The 24,962-nt window shown below is 42.5% G+C and overlaps 2 protein-coding genes across 9 annotated transcripts in view; one reads left to right on the top strand and one right to left on the bottom strand.

Annotated features, from left to right (window-relative positions):
* The window catches only part of EDEM3 (ER degradation enhancing alpha-mannosidase like protein 3), a 29,475-nt gene extending 10,761 nt beyond the window's left edge, over positions 1 to 18,714 (top strand). Inside the window, exons 7-21 of one of the 2 annotated variants that reach the window (XM_015290548.4) lie at positions 551 to 685; positions 1,885 to 1,990; positions 2,586 to 2,683; positions 3,768 to 3,893; positions 4,431 to 4,514; positions 5,616 to 5,699; positions 6,172 to 6,296; positions 7,325 to 7,490; positions 10,215 to 10,369; positions 11,138 to 11,291; positions 11,863 to 12,057; positions 12,793 to 12,958; positions 13,411 to 13,596; positions 14,460 to 14,507; positions 15,119 to 18,714. In XM_015290548.4, the coding sequence (XP_015146034.1) occupies positions 551 to 685; positions 1,885 to 1,990; positions 2,586 to 2,683; positions 3,768 to 3,893; positions 4,431 to 4,514; positions 5,616 to 5,699; positions 6,172 to 6,296; positions 7,325 to 7,490; positions 10,215 to 10,369; positions 11,138 to 11,291; positions 11,863 to 12,057; positions 12,793 to 12,958; positions 13,411 to 13,596; positions 14,460 to 14,507; positions 15,119 to 15,525 (2,235 nt within the window). In that variant the 3' untranslated portion in view covers positions 15,526 to 18,714. The remainder of the gene's footprint in view (positions 1 to 550; positions 686 to 1,884; positions 1,991 to 2,585; positions 2,684 to 3,767; positions 3,894 to 4,430; positions 4,515 to 5,615; positions 5,700 to 6,171; positions 6,297 to 7,324; positions 7,491 to 10,214; positions 10,370 to 11,137; positions 11,292 to 11,862; positions 12,058 to 12,792; positions 12,959 to 13,410; positions 13,597 to 14,459; positions 14,508 to 15,118) is intronic. The other variant, XM_422293.8, reaches the window with a different exon arrangement.
* A 3,536-nt stretch (positions 18,715 to 22,250) lies between these two features.
* Positions 22,251 to 24,962, bottom strand: part of C1orf21 (C1orf21 homolog) — an 86,857-nt gene continuing 84,145 nt past the window's right edge. For all 7 annotated transcript variants that reach the window (XM_046898268.1, XM_046898271.1, XM_046898269.1 and 4 more), the window contains one exon: positions 22,251 to 23,007. In XM_046898268.1, the coding sequence (XP_046754224.1) occupies positions 22,969 to 23,007 (39 nt within the window). In that variant the 3' untranslated portion in view covers positions 22,251 to 22,968. The remainder of the gene's footprint in view (positions 23,008 to 24,962) is intronic.

The following is a 24,962-nucleotide window of genomic DNA, read 5'->3' as shown; positions in this document are numbered from 1 at the left end:
AGAATCTGTCATCATATTCAAACAAAGCATGGTATGTAATCTTTGAATGACAGATTCAGGTTCAATGAATCAACATTTTTCTACTGAAAAGGTCTGATGCAAAATATTTGGTGTTTCTCAATATTCTGGTGTGATGGCCCTCTCTTGGACACGCCTGGTACAAAAGCAGGTCCATCTGCTGGTACTCCCTGCAGCCAGGAGTACTGAGATATTTGCAGAGCTTAATTCCAGGAGCACTTCTGATGGTCTGAGTTTGGGTTTTCAGGTAAATAAATTGCTAGGACTTGATTCTCAGAATGGTATTCTTTAATCACATGTCCAGTGAACCGTGCCACAGATCTTTGAGTATTTTTGCCTTTGTTCTATATGATTGTGTGTGTATTTGAGGTGGCAGTATGTGGTGAAGCAAAGCAAAATTGAAGGTGGGGCTTGTGGTCTTTTTTTGTCTTGGAAAATGTGTGGATCTAGTTGCTCTACAGATGGGAATGTGAATGGGTGTAAAGTCTTGCAGCTAGTAAAAATAAAGGTAACAATCTCTGCTTTTCTCTAGGTTAATTTAAAGTTTGGTGTAAGACATCCAGAAGCACGAACAGGAACAGAGACTGATACCTGCACAGCTTGTGCAGGTACCTTGATCCTTGAGTTTGCAGCTTTAAGCCGATTCACAGGAACATCTATATTTGAGGTTTGCTTGTTTTGATCTCTTGGTTTTGGGGGGGAGTAGGTATTCATTCGTTTTGTTACATTTCTGTAATTTGGAATGGAAGCATATCTTAAATGTTCTGCAGAAAAGGTCTTCATGCATTCAGGTTTGTGCTTTGGGGCTTTTTTCTGGCAGTGTTCATTTGACTTTCTTGAAAGCTTACAGGAAGTGATTTTGTTTGAAAGTAATTATAATAATACAGAATTAAACAACAAACAACCTGAAGACTCTAGCTAAAGGATGCTATTTACATAGTTTTGAGATAGAAGGGTCAGGGCAAGCAACAGGAAAAGTGACCCTTTTCTTGAAGGTCCATGAGATATTTGTATCTGAAAATGCAACTTAAAAAGGGCAAATTAATTACTCTTGTGATATTTTTGCTACACGTCTTGCTAGTAATCAGCATTCTGCAGGCATTTGTGCACTGCCCTTCTTTGAACTGTGTCTTGGTACCTGTCTAGATAATATGCTCACTCATTTTAAATGTTTGCCATTTTGTTGAGATTTACTGTTTGGTAGTGAGTAAACACCTCTTGCTCAGGTTAAATTATAGTCTCTTTAGAGATTCAGTGAGTCCAAGAATACTAAGCAGTCACTGCAGGTAATAATGAGGTTTTTAGTATGGTAAGAAAACTCTGTTTTGAAATTTCAGGTTAAACTTTGTCTTAACAATATTTGTCCTGATTTCTTTGTCACAAAGCAGGAAAGATTAAAATAGTAAAACAACAATATGTCCCTTTTAATGAAGAGCAGAAGTCATAAAACCATCAGTATTGTGGTTTTGTGCTGTACATTAGAGTGTATTTTTAGAAGTGCCTCGATTAGTACAGTCCCAATTAAATTGTACGACACCTAACCAGGGGGTTGATGTCAGCAGAAAGCTAAATGACTTTTGTAAGGTTATGGGTGGTGGGTTTGCTTTATTCTAAAGAAAGCAGGCTCTTTGAAATCCAGGTCTGTGATCTTTCAGTATGGGCCTGGTGTAACTACTTATATCAAACACGGACTGATCATGCTGCTACTTAAGTATATGTAGCGTTGTACTGAGTTTTGTATTTTTGTGAGACATGAAACATCTTAATAGTTCATCTTAAATTGAAGCATCTTAATTTCAGTAGACAATAACAGTCTTTCTCTGTGTTCTTCTGTAGTTGCCTTTAATGAGTGTTCTGTTGTTGCAGGAATACGCGCGGAAAGCACTTGACTTCATTTGGGAAAAGAGGCAGCGCAGCAGCAATTTGGTGGGCGTTACAATTAATATTCACACAGGAGACTGGGTCCGCAAAGGTGCGTGCTATTCTGAGTCCAGGCTTGGTGAGAGCAGGTGGTTCGGGGCAAGGAAAAAATGTTGGCTGTTTTTCCCCCTCTGTGTTTACATAGACTGTTTTAAAATGTTAATGGGATGGGCACTTGGAGTTACACAGTCTGGGAGCAAGAGAAACCTGCTAAACTGAGGCCTGACTTTCCTCTGAAGTGTACCTTGGTTGAGAACCTAGTTTCCTTTGTTTCAGGGCTGTTCACTGATTCACTTTAGTGCTGAGGTAGGAATGCCTTGAGATGCACCTTCAGAGATCCTGCTATAAGCAAACAGTGAAAATACAAATAGGACTGTGGTTGTATATGGCAATCAGTAGAAATCTTTTTATAAGAGAAAAGCACAGCCAGCTTAAATGCATGTCTGTGTTATTTTGTGTATTGGTATTGCAAAGTCTTTAGTGTAGGCGTACAGTATTGTATATCTGCATCCATCCACCCCTTAATTCTAGCTACAGACAGCTTTTCCTTTTACGGAAAGTGTCTTTAAAATCAAAATGAAGTTATGTGAAAGTACTCATGTAGCTACTTAAAGTCAAACCAACTTTTCATTTTCTGCTGTTTCTAGATAGTGGAGTTGGAGCGGGAATAGATTCATATTATGAATATTTATTAAAAGCCTACGTCTTGTTGGGAGATGACAGTTTCCTGGAAAGATTCAACACGGTAAGTTAGCACCTTGCTCAGGGCTGTTCCTCCTGTTCTGATTAATTTAAGACTAACTGTGTTGTCAGTCATCTGTATTGTAAGTCATCTGTTAGCCTGTGATCTTTAGCAGAATTTCTGTGACTTCTGATGTCTGTAGTGCCAGCTCTTTTTTAATGTTTATGCTAATCTGGGTTGATCTGTCCCCTCAGCAGCTACTGTAACCCTAGCTAGAATAAATTCCTAGGTTCCTAGATTCTTGGGTAGGAATCTTCTGGACTGTTTCCAGTACAGGAGAATCTGTATTTCAAGGTTGTCATGGATGGCATAATACTGAAAAGATTTCTTTAAAGCAATGAAAGGGCTTCATGTTATAAATCATGCTACAACTTCTTTCTGTTCTGGAGCAAGAAAATCTAAAAATCAAAACCTGAATCTTTCATTGTGTTGCAGATCTTAAGGTCCAGCACACATATAAGTATATTTACTTAGATTCCTAAATCTGTAAGGTTATTCAGTAACTCCATCAGCATCATTCTTTCATAAGAATATTCCTTTTGAAAATAGCAATATTCAATAAAAACACTTTTATATCTTAAAATCATAGAATCATTCAGGTTGGAAAAGACTTCTGAGACCATCTAGTCCAGCTGCCCATCTGCCATCAGTATTGCCTACGAAGCCATGTTCTTCAGTACAGCATCTGCCCTTTACTTAAACACTTGCAGGGATGGTGACCCCACCACCTCCCTGGACAGCCTGTGCCAGTGCCTCACTGCTCTGAGAACAAGTTCTTCCTAATATCCAACTCTAACTACTTGTGATAGCTACTTGTTTATGATGTGGCTGCTGAGTATCCCTTTCTGTATATGTTACGTGGAAAATGTGACTTGAATTGCATGTGTAATACTGTGGAGCACTGCAATACCTGCTACCTGTTTTGCTTGCGAAACTTGAAACTAATAGGCATTGCCAAATGCAGTAATGATTGGGAGTGTCGTACTCGTCCTTCCATTGACATAGAATGTTATAGGGTTGTTTATATAAATCTGTCTTTTAAAGTATGTTGATAATATAAGCTTGTTATTTTCCTGTTATTTGTCAGCACTATGATGCCATAATGAAATACATTAGCCAACCACCTCTCCTTCTTGATGTTCATATTCATAAACCAATGCTAAATGCTAGGACCTGGATGGATTCTTTGCTAGCTTTCTTCCCAGGATTGCAGGTAATGTTAAAAACCCACGTACGGATTAATTTCAATAAGAAGGAAACAATTAAATAGACTGGATATATAATGAACAAGTCAAGCTTAGCAGTGTTTTCAAAAACACTGCATTGAGATTTCTGTACTCATTTTCTATGGTATGATGCAAATTGATGTGCATCAAGAAAAGCACATCCATATGATTCTCATCCTTCTCTCCTGAAGACACTTGAATTAAATTGCCTTTTTAGTAGTCTAGAGACAACCTTTCTAGTTTATTTGCCAGTTACATCTTTAAGACAAACTAAATCACGTTTCCACCACAGTTGCCTGAAAGTGGTAAAGATCCTTTTTTTATGCAGGCAGAAGTCTTCATGAGCTCAGGGATTTGCTTAAAAACTTCCTGAGGATTATCAATGCCTTAGAATGGAAGAGGGTAATGTTTACAGTGTGTATCTGCTGCAGATGTAGAAATTGGTGTGCAGCGTGATTGTTCCTAAATTCAAATATTATTTGTATGTGTGGTAACTTCGTGTCAATTTCGTTACTGATTTTTAGGTGTTGAAGGGTGATATTAGACCTGCTATTGAAACTCACGAGATGCTGTATCAAGTTATAAAGAAGCATAACTTTCTTCCTGAGGTAAGGTGACTGGGATTTGATCATGTAAGTTAAATCTTACCTTAATTTGAACAGTGTGAGATATCCATTTGAAACAACAGGAGGTTATGTGTCATTAAAACTAGAGGCTCACTTCGGCATTCTTATGCAGTTTACAGTTCTAATGACAGCTGTTTTGAAGATGAAATATTGTCAGTTAGCTAGGCTGTAATTAGCACAGTAATAATGATTAATAATTGCTGAGACTTTGCATTTCAGCCTTTCAAAATTGACTTTGTCTCATTTCAATTTGCATAGTTTCTATAAGCACATGTGGTTGTAGCTGCTTGATAACATAATGGCATTAATGCTAAAGATCCTTTTTTCAGTGCATTGTACTTCGAAGGAAGACTTTGGAAGATCTCTTAGTGGTGTTTAAGCCAATATGCCTTACCCTTTAGCAAAGGCATGGCTTAAACCCTAGTATGAACTAGTAATTAATGTAATCTGTCACAGAAATGCCAGTGGATATTAAGAGTGAATGCAGGACGGGAAACTTTCAGGTAACTGCCTTCTGGTCTCTGGCATTTCTTGTGTTAGAAACAATTGCTTACAATCTGTCAGTCTGCAGTGATGCTTTAATGTAGTGGAAGTGTCAGGTGGTAGGTGTATTTGCGGATACAGTATTTGTCAGCTCTACTTGGTCTCTGTAACAGCCCTGCATCAGGCTTCTCTGCCTGGATTGCAGCAGTGTGCTTGTGCAGATGGAAGAGATTGGAGGCTGCATTTTCCCTCTTAGGACTGGAGCACAAACTCTCAGCTGGCTCTTCTTGCCTCCTAAGAGCCCTGCAGGACTGCGCTCTCAGGAGGCTGGATGGTGTCAGGATTCCAGTGCTGGCACAGCTTAATCTCATTTGTGCTAGATGTGCTACAGCACTGTGTTAGGTTTTGACCTGATGTATACTAACTGAATGGTGATTCCTGTGGTGTCCGGAGGTTGATATTGGGCCTTCAGTCTTCCACTGCTGTTCTGCAGTTGTTGTAATACAGTTAATGTGGAATTCAGAAGAAACCAGTGTGTGGTTTTATTCTTGCATTTATTTCTGACCATTTATTTTGGGGTTTTTTTGGGGTCTTCCTCAGGCTTTCACAACAGACTTCAGAGTTCACTGGGCTCAGCATCCTTTAAGGCCTGAATTTGCTGAGAGCACTTACTTCCTGTATAAGGTAAAATCACTTTCATTCTTCTGGTAGCCTGTCTCCAGGCTATTCAATAATACTTCCAGGTGGAAGAATTATTTGTATCAAAAATTGTTCTTGAAGTGTTGTTTTATATGCCTAGAATTAAAAAAGAAATACATTATATGTCAAAAGACCATACTTTCAAAGTTATTTAGTTTTTCTTGAGCTCTCTCAGGGATTATCCAGAGACTTGAGTACAAAAACTACTTTGTAATTTACAGAGCTGCAACTAATGTCTTGGACTTCTGTACACATTTTCATGTGCTTGTCTGCATATCTGCAAAAAGTGACAACATATCTGAGGTCCCCTTTGTGACTGTTGAGTACTGTTGAGAAATTAGGCCTTACTGGAGTCTAGGAAGCTATTGAAATAATATTATGGATAGTAAAATAAAACCTGCTAATTGTATGGTAAGTCTGAGTGCACCTGTTTGTTTGTTTTCTGTTGTTTTAATAGGCTACGGGGGATCCTTACTATCTAGAAGTAGGAAAAACACTCATTGAAAACCTAAACAAGTATGCGAGAGTACCTTGTGGGTTTGCTGCAATGAAGGATGTTCGTACAGGAAGCCATGAAGACAGGTGAAAACAACATTTTTTTATTTGACAATCTAGTTATCTTTCTGATGAAGTTGAATTAATTGTTTTCTGATAACAGGCAAATTACTCATATTGAGGTCCCTTCCAACCCAAGCCATTACAGAGCCACAGAATCTCAGGGGTGGAAGGTACTTCAAGAGATCATTGAGTCCAATCCCACAGCGGCTAAAGCAAGTTCCCTACACAGGTCACACAAGTAGGCATCCAGATGGGTCTTGAATGCCTCCATAGAAGGAGAGTCCAGAGCCTCTCTGGGCAGCCTGTTCCAGTGCTCCATCACCCTGACTGTAAGGAAGTTCTTGTTCATGTTAATGCAAAACTTCCTGTGTTCAAGTTTTAGTCCAATGCTCCTTATTCTGACAGTACACACCACTGGGAAGAGCCTGGCCTCATCCTTTTGCCTCCCACCTCCCTTTAGATATTTATAAATACTGATCAGATCCCCTCTCAGTCTTCTTTTCCCCAGGCTGAACAGACCCAGGTCGCTCAGCCTTTCCTCATATGGGAGATGCTCCAGGCCCTTCATCATCTTTTTGGCCCTCCGCTGGGCTCCTTCTAGGAGATCCCTGTCTTTTTTGAACTGGGGAGCTCCAAACAGTTCTGTGATTGATAACCAAGTCTGAAGTTATCCATTTTTATCAAAATCTGCAAACTATTTCAGTAGTTTTATAGATTCAGATAGATGAGAATATAGTTTAATAACCTTTCATTTCAAGCATGTTTTCATTAGGCTTGACATAATAGATTGCTTCATTTCTAATAAAATATACTTCAAAACAGAAGTTTGTAGAAGAGCCTTGTTTTTGCTGTAATGCCATCTTCTACTGAGCATTAATTGATTCATCATATTGAACATAGTTTCCTTTGAAGTGAAAGGCATTCAGATGGTTTAAAGTTCCATAACAATAGTCATGAAGCCTTCAGAGATGGAGCAAAATGAGCATTTTTTTAACTGACAGATTAGAGCAATGCATATCTTCTGAAAGGGCCTTTGTGTTTTTTTTCCGTAGAATGGACTCTTTCTTTCTGGCTGAGATGTTTAAATATCTTTATCTGCTGTTTGCTGATAAGGAAGACATGATTTTTGACATAGAAGATTATATATTCACTACAGAAGCTCATCTATTGCCACTCTGGCTTTCCACCACAAACCAAACCATCTCTAAAAAGAATACAGTAAGTAACAACTCAGATTTCCATCAGTTCTAATGGTGCTCTGGAGCAGTTCCCTTTTTTTGAGAGAGAGAGGGAGCGAGAGAGAGAGAGAGAGAGAGAGAGAGAGGGTATGGAATAGAAATTGTAATTTGTACTACACTGTTTCTGACACTTTAATGTGAACTGTTTCATTATGTGAACAGTGACAGTCACGTGCATGAATTATGTTCCCGTAATCAGATTCTGCGCCGTGGAGTCTTGAGAAAAAAGTTGTGGAATATTAGCAGTATTTCAAAGGAATTGGCTGTATAAATTTTAAGATAATGCAGTATGATCTTTTTTCTTTTTTTTCTTATGATCTATTTTCTTTTAATTTTCTAAATTTGTAGCAATGCTGCTAAGTTCTTTTATTACACAGACCGCACATTTTCAAAGTTTTTTTTTCTGAAGCTGCTGCAAATTTATTTTGACAAAATGCAGTTACAGCTTCTGAGATGTTAAATTATTCCAGTCCATCTGATATACCTCTGTTGTGCACATTTAAGAAAGTAAATGGGTTTATAAATCAACTCTGCCTTCCAAAATGCCCAGTGGTACTCAGATTGTGCCATGAAGAATCGTAGAAAGTCTTCTCTTTTATTCTTCTGTCCATTGAGGTGGTATAGCTATTCTTACAGGATTAAAATACCACTGTTAAGCCAAAGCAATGAGAGAAAAAATGAATAGGAGGGTGTGTAGGACTTTGGGGATATGAATTGGTATGGTATTTGAAAGTGAAAACTTCTTAGATGAGTTGCTCATAACATCCAGTGTTGGTAATACATTTCATGGGTCATGGAGTTAGTTTATTGTTTTTTAATGTTCCCTGATGGTGGAGATTCTACTCTCTTTGAAGTGTTATGTGTGTGAATATTTATCATCTCTTAGCTTTGAGTTTTGGAAAGGGGAGGGAGTGAAGGAATTTCAGATGGATTTAAAAGGGACCCTGTGTGTTGCTGAACTCTTTCAGCACCTGCAGTGTAACTTCATTTTTCCCCTTTTTTTTATTCTTTGTTGACTGGTGTGATCAGCATTTTTCAAACTATGCAGAGTTCTTTGAAGGGTCTGAAAGACAATTTTACACAGCTTTCATCCCCAGCATGAGAAGGTGATTATTTCTGAGATGCTAAGCATTCCCACAGAGCATGCTCTGTGAAGTGCTTGCCTAACTTGTATAGTGTTTTGAGAACAGGAAATGTTCGGTAAAAGGACAAGGAAAAGGACGGAGTGACTTATTCTAATGCCATTTACTTAAGTTTTAAGACTAAAGATATGACACAAAACTAAGATTCTGCAGAAAATGGCGTTGACAACTTGCATGAAACCTATCCTTGTGGAAGAGGGTCAGGCCTGGGAATACCTCAGCTAACTGTGTTCCTACGTCCTTGGGCTCCAGTGGGGTGCACCACAAGTGCTGAGGGAGCTGGCATAACGATCCTGCAGAATGTCTGAGAGGCTGTGAAGGTGTTTTACTTTATTATGGAATTTATCCCAGGGGGTTAAAAAAAAAAAAAAAAAAGGAAAAAACAAATGTGTAAATTTATTTTTAATGTAAACGTAGTGCTACTAATTTGAAATGCCTGTGAGATAATTGATGGTAGCATCCCAATATCCTGTTTGTGGTTTTTTTTTCTCATAAACAGGAAAGGTCATATCCTAGTGTGCTGGAACTTGCAGTGTGTTCCAGGCCTTCTTTCTTTAGAGATGCTTACTGTTCATCACATTAAGAGGATAGCTACTTTGAAGTGTTTATTCCAGTAAGCTAGTAGAGAGCCTTTTAGATCTTTTTTTTTAGGAAACCTCTAAATATTTGGTTTTAATTAAATGTTGTAAATAGTTGGGTTTTTTTAAGTAAATAAATACTACCTTTAATTTTAAGCAGAAAAGTGAACTTACCCTGTTATCCAATGCAAAACTAAGAGAAGACTAAACATGTCTCTGGATCTCCACTTCAGATGATTCACATGATTTCAAACTATAAAACAGTAACTTGTGCAAATAATAACTCCTGATCTGACATCAGTTCTGAAAATAGAGATTAATCCTTGCCGCTTCACAGGCCTGCAAGTCTGTATCACTCCTGAGGAGGAGAGCATTTTGTTCATATGAAGGGTTTCAAGAAGGCTCTTGTTTTCTTTCTGTATAAACCTGTTTAAACTTCATGATACACGAGTGTTATTTATGAATGAAGTCATTCTCCTGCAGTATTATTTAGAGCATCTTTTTACTCAAGGGAGAGGTGAGACTGTCTTAGTAATATGAAGCAAAATTACCATAGACTGCAGCTGGTTCAGACAGAATCAGGCAGTACCAATTGAAGTTGTAATTGCTTTGTCTAGTTGTCCAGCACCAAGAACAGGGACACAAGATGTCATGAGAAGGCTTCAGGAATTTTGTTTGCTGGTTGGCGATAAACTGTTTCTGCCAAAAACAAATTCTAGAAACTGGATAGAAGACTGGCAAATTACAAATTAGAACTGATGTACTTATCCCCAAAAGGGACTGTGGTGCACTGGTAAGTTTTTCATTGCGTGAAGAAGCATGGAAGAATTATGTATTCCTCTTTTTGGTAACTGGGTGGTTATTGCATTCAGCTGCTCTGTGTCCTTAGTACACAGGTGACTCAAGGGTAGGTCTGTTTGTTGATTTTCTTCTCATATAAATGTAACCTGCTTTTTAATTAGCGATCTGCAACTTCTGTTTCAGACTACAGAATACACAGAGCTGGATGACAGCAACTTTGACTGGACCTGTCCAAATACTCAGATCCTCTTCCCAAATGACCCAATGTTTGCTCAGAGTATTCGTGAACCTTTGAAAAATGTGGTGGATAAGAGCTGTCCTAGGAGTATTTCAAGAGCGTAAGATGAACTTCTTCTGTCTTTTGTTAGTACAGCAGTGACTAAAACAGCATCTATTAGGCATGGGAGGAAAAACATGATGTGTATTGGAGCTTGCTGTGCTCAAGTTTGCATTCCTTCTGGCTATGGGCACTACTAGTTCTGTTTTTCTGACTTCTTCAACAATGCTTTGTTCATTTCCATCAGGAATTAGTGAATCTGTCAAAGCAAAAGGAGCTTTATGAGCCATATGCTCCAAGTGGGAATTGTAGCCCAGGTATTACTGTAGCCAGGAAATGCATCTCCATGATTTGTAAAGTGAATTTCTGTAGTCTCTTGAGTACTCTTTTCCATAGTAAGGCCATAGTGCTGCCATACATCATTGCATATATTGTGAGGAGTTTATTGTGAGGAGCCTGTTAAAGTTGAGGAACCTTATTGTTCTGACCGCCTCTTTGATATTTATACTTAATAAGTAAAACTGTGTAACAAGAAAACTGTTTTTAATCAGTTTTTACAGTTATGCAGACTATTTAAGGATGAGAGGCAGCATACGGTAGGTTCTTACTGTCAACACTGCATGTTCTTTTTCACAGCAGAGAATCATCAAGGATATGAGCAGCTTTAAAAAAAGGCTGAGAAGTTGCTGTCTGTTGAAATTTGTGCTTAACTTTATTCCAGAAAACTCTAATAGCGTAGTGGTAGGTGTAACTTGGGCAGGTTGTGTGAGAGTTACGGTTCAAGAATAATCTGATTTTTATTGCTTTTTTTTAAATATCTTTTTATCAGAGAAGAGAGCTTGGGAACTGGACCAAAACCACCACTGAGAGCCAGAGACTTCATGGCCAGTAATCCCGAGCATTTGGAAATACTGAAGAAGATGGGAGTCAGTTTGATTCATCTTAAAGATGGAAGAGTGCAATTAGTGCAGCATGCAGTGCAAGTAAGACCTAACTACCTCTTCTGAAAACTTCTGGTAAAATCATGCTGGCTATGATATTTAAGACTTAAAGCCTCAGGAGGGGCAGTCTGACTGAGAAGAGGGCATGTGAGGTGAATGTGCAGCTGTATTTAACAGGTTTATGGTTGTTAAAGTCTTGCCTCACTAACAATCTTCTATTAAATTAGGTGGAGGCACTTCATGTCAAAGTAATATAGCTAATTCCAATTTACTGAAAGTATGAAGTTTTCAGAGTGAGAGATTTCTTTTTCTTTGAGACCTACTCACTAATACATTTTAGTCTGCACTACAATGGAGATGCTAAGAAGTCAGACTGGGGAATGAGTGCCAGGAGCCTCCACTCTGTACCTTAAAGTCTGCATAGCACTAAATGTTTGCCAGTAGCATTGTTTTGTTAGGAAAACAATGTAAAAACAGAGCATTTTTCTGAATCATTGAAGTACCAATATATGTAATGTAAATGGTGGTCCAAGCCAAGCTAACTTCAGTTTTTTTTTTCCCCAAGCTTGTCAAACACTTATGTAGAAACTTTATTTTTTTTTTAACAACTAAGGCAGCAAGTTCACTTGATGCTGAAGATGGTTTACGGTTCATGCAGGAGATGATTGAACTCTCCAGTCAGCAGCAGAAGGAGCAGCAGCTACCTCCTCGTGCTGTTCAGATAGTTTCCCACCCATTCTTCGGTAGGGTGGTCTTAACTGCTGGACCAGCACAATTTGGGATGGATTTATCTAAACACAAATCAGGGGTATGTAAGAATGTATTTGATTTTAGCTTTCTGTTACTTTTCCTTATTGCTTAAGCTGAAATGTTACGGTATTGAAGTTATGAGTATTTCAGGGTGGCCAGGGTAATTAAGAGGTTAAAATGACAGGATAGTGCAGTGACAGAACAGGGTCTTTTTAGACGAGTGGCTTATTGGTCCACTCTGAGTCATCAGTCATTATTTAGGATTTAGTACACATACACAGTATGACTTTGAAACACATTCATATAATCTGCATTGCATTTCTCAAGAGGTATTCAGTTATAAGGGCTGATTTTCCTACCGTGTCAGCCATGAGTTTGCAGAAGCCCTTTTAGAGTTGGAGTAGGTTGCTGTAACACGAGCTTCTGTGAAGGACTGTATATAGAAAGAAGAAGAAATTGTCAGAGAGGCAACAGTTCCTATTGGAAGCAGTAGGAAAATCCTGTGAGTTCCACTGGGTATGATGCAGCCCAACAGGTGAGTCTCAGACTGGTGGTTCACAGCATACAGTTTTCCAGAGACAGCAGTTCACAGGTACAGACAAAACATGCTGAGTCTAAGAGTTAGGTTTTCACTCTTTGTTTCTTAGCTCCAGGGGATGATTGCCTGTGCTGACTGAGGACACTTAATGCATTAGATTAACCAAAGGAAATAAAATGCTTAGGAATCTTTTGCAAGCTTGAACCTACTTCTCTAATTCTCTTGTTTTGTTTTTTGTTTTGTTTTTCCTTGCAGACAAGAGGATTTGTTGCAACCATTAAGCCGTATAATGGATGCTCAGAGATCACTAATCCTGAGGCAGTGAAAGAGAAAATTGCCCTGATGCAAAGAGGCCAGTGTATGTTTGCTGAAAAGGCACGAAACATTCAAAAAGCTGGAGCAATAGGAGGCATTGTTATTGGTAAATAAAGCTTTAATTTATATGTGTAAATGTAACTTGTGTTTTACACATTTGAAGATATTGGAAAGCTGACAAGGCTGTTAAACTCACTGAGATGGTGGTACTTCAGCACAGAAACTGTGTTTTCAGAGGATAAAGAAATGTTTTGTTTATATCTGGATGTGCATGAACAAATCATGGTAGGTGATTGCCACTGGTTTTGCAGCTCAGAAGTTGTTATTTTAAGGATCATTGGATGTTAGAACAGTAAAGACTGGGGAAACCTGAAGTACACAATAAATGGAAAAAATGGTAGAGGGACAGAGTACAAAAATTGGCTTTTTGCAACCAGTTTTCCATTTTCTGCCTGGTGTCCTCCCAGCTGGCTGGGCAGTAGATGGGCTACAGACTTTGAGTAGCTTCCTATCTAACAGAAGGGTGTGCTTGCTTTGTCTTTGTGTGTGTCTGGCCAGATGACAACGAGGGAAGCAGCAGTGACACAGCTCCTCTCTTCCAAATGGCTGGAGATGGAAAGAATACAGATGATATCACAATCCCCATGCTCTTCCTCTTCAACAAAGAAGGAAATATTATACTGGATGCAATCAGGGAGTATGAGGCTGTGGAGGTGCTTCTTTCTGACAAAGCAAAAGATAGAGGTAAGATTAAAGGCTTTTTTTAATGCAGATTTAGGTTCTGTCTGTGCCACAGCACAATGTGAGATGTACCGTAGTTATTTCCGTTGCTACCCGAAGGTGTAAATGTGTTCTTTGGTAACGTCAGTTTTCTGTCTGACCTTACTGTTAGTTTTATCATATGAAAGCCATTATCAGAAATGTGTTGTCGTGCCTTCTTCCCTGGCCTTGCCACCCTGAGTTAATGTTCACATCCAGAAATGCTGTTCATAAGTTAAATGTCAGTTTGAATAATGAGACAATGCAGTCCTCCAGATTCCTTTTGAACCCTCTTTGTCATGATCTGCTTTGAAGTAGTATCAGAAATAGTGCAAGTGTTTCCAGTGCCCTACATTGTAAGTGCCTCTCACTTATCAAACTCCCCAGTGACATTCTTGGTACCCAGAAAGAAAAAGACAGCTATTACAATTATTTTGCCTGTCTAACCACTTTTCAGCAGTTTTTAATGAGAAATAAGGTTGCTGACCTCAGATGTTTTGTGACTTGTCTGCATATAATACTAGAAAATTACAAGCTAATACATTTCAAATTGAAATGTTTGCATATGGCAGAAATTTCTGGGCTTTCCATTTGGAAGCCTTTCTGGTAGCCCTGCTTTATCGACACAGGTAAACCAGGAGCAGCACTAACCTTCTGCACATCTGTAGAGGAGATGCTCTGAAAGCTACAGTATTGTTCTTTCATAGCTGCTACAAATTCCCCTTGTTCATAACTATGGTTAAGCTGATATAACAAAATACTAAATGCAAAAGATAGTTCTGCATTTGAAAGTTTGTAATACATTTGTGCTTCTTCCCCCTTCCTTGTGCTTTCGTTTGGAATCCCAGCAACAATCTTTAAAGGTAAAACGATTCCAAACTACATTATTGATAGCAGTAAGTATCCTGTATTAAAATGGCATATGCAGTTAAACTCCCTAGTGGGCTTGCAATGTTAGCATCCTGGATACTAGTTGCGAACATTAAGCTCCAAAGAAATTTGTGTGGTTGTATTCAGGCAGCTGCTGTAAAGTTGCAAACTAAATCAGCACTAGAGACATCAGTGTTAGTTGCTGTCAGTGGGGATGTGAGGAGGGAGGCCTCAGCTTTGGCTCTCACAATTCAGTTTAGCAAGCCTAAGTGCATCTCCCACTGCCATGGATGTGTGATCCTGGTGGATTTAGGAGTGCGTGGAGGCCTGGCATTAGGCAGATTCTGGAGTATTTGTTAAGTCTGAAGGGTGACAGCTAACACTTGCCCAGAAATCGTGATTCATGTTTGAGGCTCTAAAACCAGCCCCACTAGATTGCTTGTCCTCTTTAGTGATTAAATGTTTTCCATCCCCTCCCTCTGTAATATATGTTCTTTTATAGTTTTCTTATCAACAGAAAGTTTGTACTTCCTTGAGGAATAAGGTCAAAGGAAATAATTTTGCGTTTGAATTACACAGTAGAATGCTGCCTTCCTGTATTTTTCAAAATATGTTTTCTTTCTCTCCCCTTTCAAAGACTTGGAAATGGAGAATATGGACCAGAAATTATCTGAAAATGATTCACACAAACAAAATTCAGAAGAAGCTTCTTCAGCATCTCAGGATGTTGGTGCAGTCAGTGAGGAGCCTGAAGAAGGAGAAAGCTCTGATGTTTCTGACCTTGATTCCTTACCTCCTGCTCAGGCAGACACTGACAGCGTTTCCACTTCAGATCAGGATTCCTCCATCCCTGGACCTGGTGAGGCTGGTGCTCCAGAGCCAGCATGCACACAAGGGGATGAGCAGCCTCAGGAACAGCAGACTGAGACAGAGTCAGACTCCAAAGTTAACTGGGACAATAAAGTTCAACCTATGGAATCCATATTAGCAGACTGGAATGAAGATATAGAAGCATTTGAAATGATGGAAAAGGATGAACTATGACTTGTAGTAATAACTTATTTGCTAGTAAACAAATGGAGAACTCTTCGGGTAGAAGTGAGGCCCTGATAACTGAGAACTAGAAAACATATTCAGTATTGTGATGAGCAACCAGGTTTCACCTGGACATTATCATAGAAACCCAGCACGCGCTCTTTGTTTTAATTTTTCCTGTTTAAAAATGGGGATGTGCAATTGAAGCATTCGTGTGGCCCCACTGCGCGGTGCTGTATCCCAGGAGGTTTGCTCAGGGAAAGAGCCTGACTTCTGCCTGCCAGGTGCCCAGAGGTGATGCTGCCTCGGCCTCTGGGAGGCACAGGTTGAGCGCATGGGGCTGCCAGCACCATTCAGCAGCTACCAGCTGGAGCACCTGGAGGCAGCAGGATGGCTGCTGCCCTGCTGGGAACAGAGCTGTGCCTGGTTTCCCTGACCCCTCCACCACCCCCACCCCTTGCTCTGAAAGCCTTCCTTGCTAGCAGCACGTGAAGCAATGTCTCCAGTTGCTGCATCTGTAAGACACAGGTAGAAGCAGTTCGGTTTTGTTCTGACGTACTACACTGAGACACAGTGGCATTTCTCATGGCTCTTTCCATCTGCTGCCTGAAGAATGACCGAGATGGCCTGTGAGCTTTCCCTCCTGCTTAACTTCCAGCTGGAGAAGCTGCACAAACCAAAGGCAGTGCGTTTTGTAAAGCAGGTGCTGTCAGGGAATGAGCATGGCCTGGTTCTTTTGGGGCTGCCAGGTTAAGGTTGGTGGTGTGCTGTGAAAGTTACATGCAAGGTGAAGGTAAAGCGATTGGAGCAAACATTCAGCCCTGCAGGTTGAACAACCCAACCTACCCGAGGCACAGTTTCACCTGGCAATATTCCTGAATGCACACTAAGCAGAATTAGATCTGCTGTAACAAAAAATCTTTCTTTTTCCCCAAGTTTTACTACTAACAGCAACTTCCATAGTGTGATGCTTCGAGCAGTGAGGCCAGTGCAGCAGTGCAGTGCAGCAATGGGTGGCTGTCAGGCCCACGAGCTGGGCTGCAGCGATGGGAGCAGTGAGGATGGCTGCTGTGCTGCTCTGGGCTTTGGGAGCATGTCCCAGGTGAGTGAGTCCTGGTTGTTATCCCTCTTAGTGAAATGAAAGCAGGGTTGTCCAGACAACCGAGATGTCCTGTGTCCAAAGAAACTGCCAAAAGATCATTCAGTTGATTCATATAAACTGCTTTTAGAGAGTCGTGGCTCAAAGAATTGTTTTATATTAGAAAATAAATGAACACTGCCTATACGCTGCGCCAGACTAGAAATGAAGGTTTGTATTGGTCCTTATAATATTTTAAAGGAAAAAGTCCCAGTCTGAAGTGCACCTTTCTTTTAGCTGGTGAAATTATGCGTGCTGAATATGCAACTGTTATTAGCACAGCCATACTGTATTTATTTGTGTATACTCCTGTACAGTATGAATGGAAATCCCGGGCAAATGCTGTATACATGTGTGTGTGTGACGACACTGCTTTTGAGAGCTGCAAATGCACAGGCACCTTTTGGGAGCATGACAGTCAGAACCGTGTGCGTAAATTGAACGATAGCGTTAAATCATTGCAGGAGGTGATTTGGAGGAGGAAATGAGGAGGTAGCAGAGCAGTGAATAAGCGTCCTTTTAAAACACATCAGCTTTCAAATGTAGTTATTCCTTTGCACAAATAACTGTGTGGAGGTTTGAGCTGAGTGCTTGCAGCAGCCAAGGTTTTTCAGCTGGGGGATTTTGTATTTATGTGGGTTTTTTTTTTTTGTTGTGACGTGGGTTTCTTCATGGAAGGGGTTGGACCTTAGGAGCCATAAGTGCCCTTTGTTAGTGGAGCTGTGAGCCCAGCAGCGGGCTGGGTGTCACCCCATGGGTCTCTGCCTGCCTGTGCCACAGCAGAGTGCTGTTCTCGGTGCTCTCCAGCACGGACTGCACCTTCATGCTTGGTAGTTCTTTTGGGGGAAGCAGGGTTATATTTTATAGGCATAGAGCTCCTCTGATCATGTTAATTAAGACTGTCAATATTGCAATGCAAGCTTACAGTGGTGCATCTTTTTTAACCTGCAGGAAATGTAGGTGTAACAGTAAAATTTTCATACAAGCTGAGCTTCCCTTGGCACCACAAGCTCACCTCTGGCTGCTCATCCACACCCATGGCCAAAGCAGCAAACAGCCCTTTCCCTGGGCATGGTGCAGAACTCAGTGTGGGTGTGCCTGGCGGTGGCCATCTGCAGGTGAGCATCACCTCCCTCCTCCAGGGCTGTGCTTTTGTTCTGCTCCGCTTGGAGGTGACCACGAGAGCCGCAGCGGTGCAGGGCGGGTGTCCAGACCTGGTCAGGGGAAGTGACCTCTTGGGAAAGCAGGAAGGGTGAGGGGGCAGTTCAATTCAGGTTGTTTTTATTTGGTGTTTCCTTGGGAGGAGATGGCATTAGTTGACTCTCATATCATGCTGAAAGTAGTTCTGTTTTCTGTCACTCTCATCTTTAAAAATCAAAAAGAATGTATTAATTATTTTTTAATCCTCTTTCGGAGAGGAGAGTAGGTGTTCTTTCTGGGTTCAGTCTGCTCCAGGTGGAGCACTGCTCATCCATCAGCAGCAGCAGCCGCCCTTCGTGTTGGGCATTGCACATCGGTTTGTATAGCATTGAACACCGAATGCAGGAATCCCGGCCGGAGCCGCACTTACTCCGTGCCATGCAGTTCAGGTTAGCCAATTTGATCTTAGAGGAATATTCCCGATTGTTTACATGTGTTGTTTCTCAATGAAGTTAAAACCAGAGCCCAGCTTTTTCTCCTCCTCTTGAAGGCATCGCTCGTGGAAAAGCATTTGGTGAGAAGTTAGAAACGGGCCGTGGTGTGCAGAGCCGTCACTCAGAACATAGAGAAACATTCTGTGAATGAAATATTGTATGTTCAGATTTTATAGCATTTCTTTCTTTTTAGCCAGCCCGATTTACAGCCGTATATTTTCTTATGGAAGATGTCTACTAACAGGTGCTGTAACACCTCTGTTGGGTTTCACTGTCTGGTGGTAAGCATATACAATATTTCTAAGGGCAACGATGTACTGTGATGTAAAAGGTTGGGCTAAAATGTATATAATCTGTGTACATAATTGTGTACTTGATTATAACTGCTGATTGTAAAGATTTAATAAAATGTAAATATTCTGGTCAGGCTGTTCTGGGCAGTTGGCTTCACCTTTGAGTGCCAAACACAGGGCCGGGTATGTGGCACTGTTACTCCTTGTAACTCCTCGTGCTCCAGTTTAAGGAAATGGGCAATGGGGGTTTATGCTTTTGCTAAGGGATAAAAGGAGGGAGAGCTGTAGGAAATGGGGAAGAGGCACTTCCCACAGGCGATGGCTTCCTTTGCTGTTTATGTAACACAGCACGTGGCTCCCGTGTTTATTTCAGGGCCTGACACGGGTGAGCTGATTGCCAGCCAGCGGCTCTGCTAAATGATGTCAATCTGCACCGTGCTGGCATTACAGCATCATAAAAAATTACAGAGCTGCTATTTCGGGATGCAGCTCTCTCCGACTCAGTGCATAAATGCATCTCCATATGACTCACTCAGGGGATTATTAATAGACACGAATTCAGAATGCCAAAACCCAAGAATATCACGCTGCTCCCACACCTCTTTCGAGTTTCTTGCAGCAATCACACTCGAGAACTTTTTCCCTTAAATTGCATAAAAAAGATGGGGCTGGGACAGCTTTGGGGCAGAGCCCAGAGCAGGGACCTCTGATAGGAAACACTCTCAAAAGCACCTTCTGCATGCCATGTCTGTAGGAACCCACTGAGCTGTGCCCTCCCAGTGCCCAGCAGAGTGTTCCCTTACCCTGCGGGGCACTGGGCCTCCTTGAGTGCTGGTCTTTGTCCCCAGGGCCAGCAGCTGTCCTTGTCACGCAGATGGGTGCTCAGGGCCCCAGCATCCCATGCAGGCACTGCTTGGGACCTGCCTGGCCAAGGTGAGAACACGTACTGCAAAATGGTCATGAAGTGCTCAGGTCTGTTCTGTGCCATCCCTTCCAGGGGCAGTGCTGGGGGCACCCCCAGGCCTGCAGAACCTGAGCACCCATAGCAGCACAGGGCTAAGCCCTCGAAGCCTCGGATCCCTGATGGCTGGACTAGATGCCAACAGTGATCTTTCCAATCTTAATAATTCTGACTCCTGGCTCAAGCAGGCCCCCCATCACGGCTCACACATCCATATATCTGACAGATGTGCATGGAGCCAGTGGGCTTCACTCCCACCTGGTGAGCCTTTGCCCTCATTCTGCTTTCACACAAACAGCAATAGTTGTCAGCTAATTAAGCAGCTGCTTTGATGAGCTTTCCAAAGGGCGGCCCTGTGACCTGGTTCCTCAGATGGGGCTGTTTGCATGTCAGTCCACATATCTGCCCGTGCATCCAAGCAGAGATGGAGATGTGGGAACGGTCTTCTGTGGAGTTGGGCTGAAAAGCAGAGATTTAGGAAATCTGTCGCTCTGGGAGAGGTGTGTGCTCAAATGTGGGTCTCACCCTTTTCATGCCTGAATTCTGGCACTGTGCTCCACTGCATGCAGTCATCACACTGTGGGGTTGGCCCTGCTGTGCTCCCAGGAGGAATCACACTGCAGCGCTGTGCTGGGCATGGAGGCTGGTGCTGGTGCTGCTGTCCCAGGGCAGGATTTCCCCTTGCACTGAAGGTACCTGCTCACATGCAGCGGGAAGGTGATTGTGAAATTGTTTCACATTTTGTCCAAGATCCTGCACTGTAAATGGGAGCACATTAGGTGGTACATCAGCCTCCTAAAGGGAGACTTGGCCTGGAATCATTTTCTTGCTATTTCTTTTATAAGAAACCTTGAAAAATCCATTTACCGCCAAGTCAGATATGAGCAGTTCTCCTCTGTCCACCCTCTTCTCCACTCTGCTGAATATATTTGAGGTATGGCTCCAAGAAGAGATGCATTTCAAGCTACAGCTTATATTAATAATCAGCTTATATTATTACAAATCCTTAGTGGCCGCACATATTTAGACTGCTAAAAAATTTGCCATGACTTCTGCAGAAGACGTAAATCAGGTTAAAGAGCACCATCCACCTGACTGGGTCTGCCTGCAATAGGAGCATGTTCTCAGAAGCCCCAAGGACCAGCCAAGCTCCTTACAATACATTGCCAGCGCTGGGCTTTAGCTTCCTATAGGTTTAACAGCAAGCTCCCACCTGGCCAAGACCCTGTCCCAGTGCTGCTGCCACGTAGAGCTGATGGAAGGGCCGTGGTTAAAGACTTGCTGCCCTGATGCCAACAGGAGACTCCTCCACCACCCCGAATGCCAACACTCAGCTCTGCCCATGTCTACTGCAGAAGGGGAGCGCAAAGCTGAGCCTACTGAGCCTCAGCCAGTCCCATCAGCAGCCTGCAGTCCTGGGCACGTCAACACCAACAGCTTCCCCACAAACCTTCCCATGGAACGTCTGCAACGCAACGTCCGTATGTGAAATTAGTAGGTGTGTCATTCAGTGCTTAGAGAATGAACCATGTTTATCAAGGACCCAGCTCAACCCCTCCTGTATAACCCGCAAAGGCTTTGTGAAGCACTTCTGGTGGGATCAACCCCAGAACTCTTTATTAATTAAAGTGTTTAAATAATTCAAATATGCAATCTCTTTCTCCTCTGCATGCCTACCTGCTCAAGAGCCGCTATAAATTATGCAAAAAAAAAAAAAAATATATATATATATATATGCCAAGGTACAGCCCTTCCCTGTCACCTGAAGGCTCAAATGGCTCCACAGTGCTGCGAGACCCCAGGAGCCCCACCCAGCATGACTGGATGAGGGAAAGGAGCACAGCGAAAACTCATCTCCAGGGAGGATGGGATGCTCAGGAAGAGCTGTGCTGCCAAAGCTGCTGCCAAAAGGGCTGCAAAACAGAGTAAGGATTCGAGAACTGGCCAGCAGTTCTTGGCCATCAACTGGCCACCAATGTGAGGGGTAAAACCCGCCGGGGAGGACCCTCTTTGCTGAGCTTTTATATGGGAAGCTATTGGTGGAATGCAGTGCTGCGACTGTGAGAGGAAAGCTCTCGCGATGAAATTCCAGTGTATTGCTGAGATCTCTGGAAAGCAGAAGAGAAGGACTTTCAGCTGAAAGCCTTTATGAGGATTTGTTTTGCAGAAGGCCCTGTGACCCAGGTCAGAAAAATGGTCACTTTTAAAGGGTTTGGGCTGAGTGCCCCACACTGATACCCACTGCGTCAGAACTCGAGGCTGTTGGTGTTGGAGCAGCCCTCCAGGTGGGACCAATGGCATCAATACGAACCCCACGTCCTGCAGACTCACTGAGAAAGCTCCTCTTTGGGATGCACTGCAGAGTTGGCGTTGTCAAAGTGGGAAGGGTAAATATTGGCACAGGTAACAATCTCCTTTAAGGAATATATACAGAAATTGTCTTTTTTCCACCTCTTTAAGGGTTGTTTTTTTTTTAAACTCATGACAGTACTTGTTAAAAACATCATTATCTGCTTTTGAGAAGACAGTATCCCCTCTGTATCAGCTGGAAAAATAAACTCTACAGGAGATGCAGCAGATACACCCCATTGGCACAGCACTGCTTTCAGAGGTCAGATCCACTGCCGTAAATGCCCAGGGCTGGTTTTGCCTTCCCTGCCTCCGGGCTCTCAGAATGTGAATGTTACATGAATGGGAAAAGACAAGGATACATAAAAACAGTAAAATGTTTATTTTCTTAGAAAAAAAGAGATTCAAAATGATTGTGATCACACTCCCATTCGTGCTCAGCAAAGCCAATACTGCAAGCTTAGTCCTTGATTAAGATACCTATTAAATGAAACTCTTTTCCTCTTAAAATACAAATTCCTGTTTCTGCATCACTTCCAGCATTTCAGTGATAACATGCTTTTAATGGATAATAGTTTCTCAGCTTCTTCTCAGCAGAGAAACAAGGCCTGCCATGGCAAAACATCCCATCTCCAAAGCTTGAAATCACCAGCATGAATAAGCACTCCGGCCGCACGCGGACTGACAGACAGCGTAAGGGTGTTTCTCAGATGCTTGAATGTTCACTTATGGAAGCTGTGTAACACTACCTCATCTGATAGAAAACAGGCCAGAGGCCTTAATAAAATCAACACCGTCTTTCGGATTAACTTTAAGGATTTGCTGCGTATCTGGACACAGAGAAAGTGAAAAGTTGCAACAAGTTTTAACTAGCAGCAACAAAAATAGTTCCTTATGAGTTCTTAGCAATATTCCTCATCTGTTCATTAAGAAACACTGTAACTGAATGGAGCATATAATGTGGAAATGATCTTCTTTTATGTAGTGCTGTTCGCTCTAGAAGACTTCCAAAAGGTCTCAACTGGGCTGTAATCTATTTACACAGTAGTATTCCTGGTTTGACTGGCAGAATTGGCACTATGTGACATCCTCCTCTTCTGAACAATAATCACGACCCTGCAAGGAAAAAAGCCAGACATTGGGTTAATGACTCGCTGAGATAGAAGGCAACCAACGATACTTACAGACCGTGTATTTCGGGTCTGTGAATGTTCAGAGCTGAGCAGAAAGCTGAAAAACAGGGGATGACGTTTGCACAACTCCTACAGCCACTTCTGGAAGGCCTGCATGGCACCAGGACAGGAAGCCGCTCCCTTTCTGCCACTGCAAATCTGGTACTTTTCATTCCCTGCATCCCATCCCAGGGGAGTCCAACCCACTGCCTTACAAAGCTGCTCCGTGTAATGCCACACCTGGATGTATGCAGCCTCATAGGTCCATCACTAGAGCACAATCACCGATGCAAAAGCAACGAAGCGCATAATCAAATGAGCCACGCTATGCATGGAGACACTGCATCACAGAACCTCAGCAAGAGCTTAACAGAAGAGCAGAAGACACTATTCATATTGAAATTACACTTGCACAATGAAGGAAAACAAGCTAAGCTTCAACAAGCACAGCTTTTGTGCAGAGCAGGTGTGCTGCACCTCCCATATCATCCAAAACTCAGCAGCATCTCCCAGGATATCACCCTTGGGATGAAACAGCCGGAGCTCAGCTTCTGAATGCACAAACCAACCAAAATACCCTGAGTAAAACAGGTGCCTCAAATCTGGGATTGAAAACCTTCATGTCTGGACCATCCCCTTTGGTCCCACATGCTGGGCTGTGTCACCCGGGAATCAAGCTGAGCCACAGATCAGAGTGGCTACCTGCCCTTTTCCAAAAGAAAAAAGGGGAGGAAAAAAAGGAAGAGAGGTTTCTTGGGATGCATAATTGATGCAGGGCACGTGCTGGTGACAAGATCTTCTGCAATTAAAGTCCCCCTGATGATGCTGAGCTGGAGGGACCCTGCTCTGTGCCCAGCACTTACATGGCTGCCTGTGGCCCCACACCATTAACAACAGGGCTTCCTCCATACGACCAAAAGTCCCAAGGACTGATCAGCCCTCATTTCAACTCAGCAGCCGCTGACCCAGAAAGAAACAAATTCATTCCTTGATTCAGGAGGAGGAGTGGCTGGCGGGATGCAGAAATGCTTCACAGTGATGCCCAAATCCATCAGTGCTGCGGACCACCAGGCAGGCCTCCCACCCCTCAGCTCTGCGCAGAGACCCCAAAAAGCAAACTCAAAGCCCAGGTTGTGGCAATGCCCAACTGCAAGGTGAAGAGCCCCCACCACACTATGTTACAGCCAAAGGTGGTTAGGGAGGGACAGCCAAAGGAACAGCCAAAGGTGGTGGGATGGGACTTTTTATAAGTGCACGTAGCAATAGGATGAGGGGAGATGGCTTTAAACTGGAAGAGGGTACATTTAGACTAGATATTAGAAAGAAATTATTTATTGTGAGGGCAGTAAGACACTGGAACAGGTTGCCCAATGAGGCTGTGGATGCCCCCTCCCTGGAGGCATTCAAGGCCAGGCTGGATGGGGCTGTGAGCAACCTGGTCTGGTGGGAGGTGTCCCTGCCTATAGCAGGGGGTTGGAACGAGGTGATCTCAAAGGTCCCTTCCAACCCAAACCATTCTATGATTCTATGTTTTGCAGGGACGCCGCTGGTTTCCCACACCGCAGGCAGCAGGCCGGCCTCCAGCCAGCTCAGCAGCTGAGGGAAGATGGAGGGCACCGGGAGGCAGAAAGGAACCCAAGCGGCCCTGAAGCTGCTCCTCCATCCCCTTCCGTTCTCTGCCATCTGCGAGGTGGAACACAGCTCTGCTGCAAAGCCTGGTGACAAAAGGCAGTTTGTATTATGGCAGCCAGGAATAACGCCAGAGTGAGGCGGCCTGGCTGGGCAGTTTGCACAAGAAAATCACCAGTTTTACTCGTGCTTGGGTTGAGCTGAGAGGGCTTTTTTTTTTTAGTTTGTTTTCAGAACAAAAGCTTTGTCTACACCTTATTCCCTAATGGG

This window comes from Gallus gallus, chromosome 8, assembly GCF_016699485.2.
Source record: "Gallus gallus isolate bGalGal1 chromosome 8, bGalGal1.mat.broiler.GRCg7b, whole genome shotgun sequence".
In the NCBI taxonomy this organism is placed as follows: Eukaryota; Metazoa; Chordata; class Aves; order Galliformes; family Phasianidae; genus Gallus; species Gallus gallus.
The sequence above is the reverse complement of the archived record's forward strand: the minus strand, read 5'-3'. Positions and strand labels throughout refer to the sequence as shown.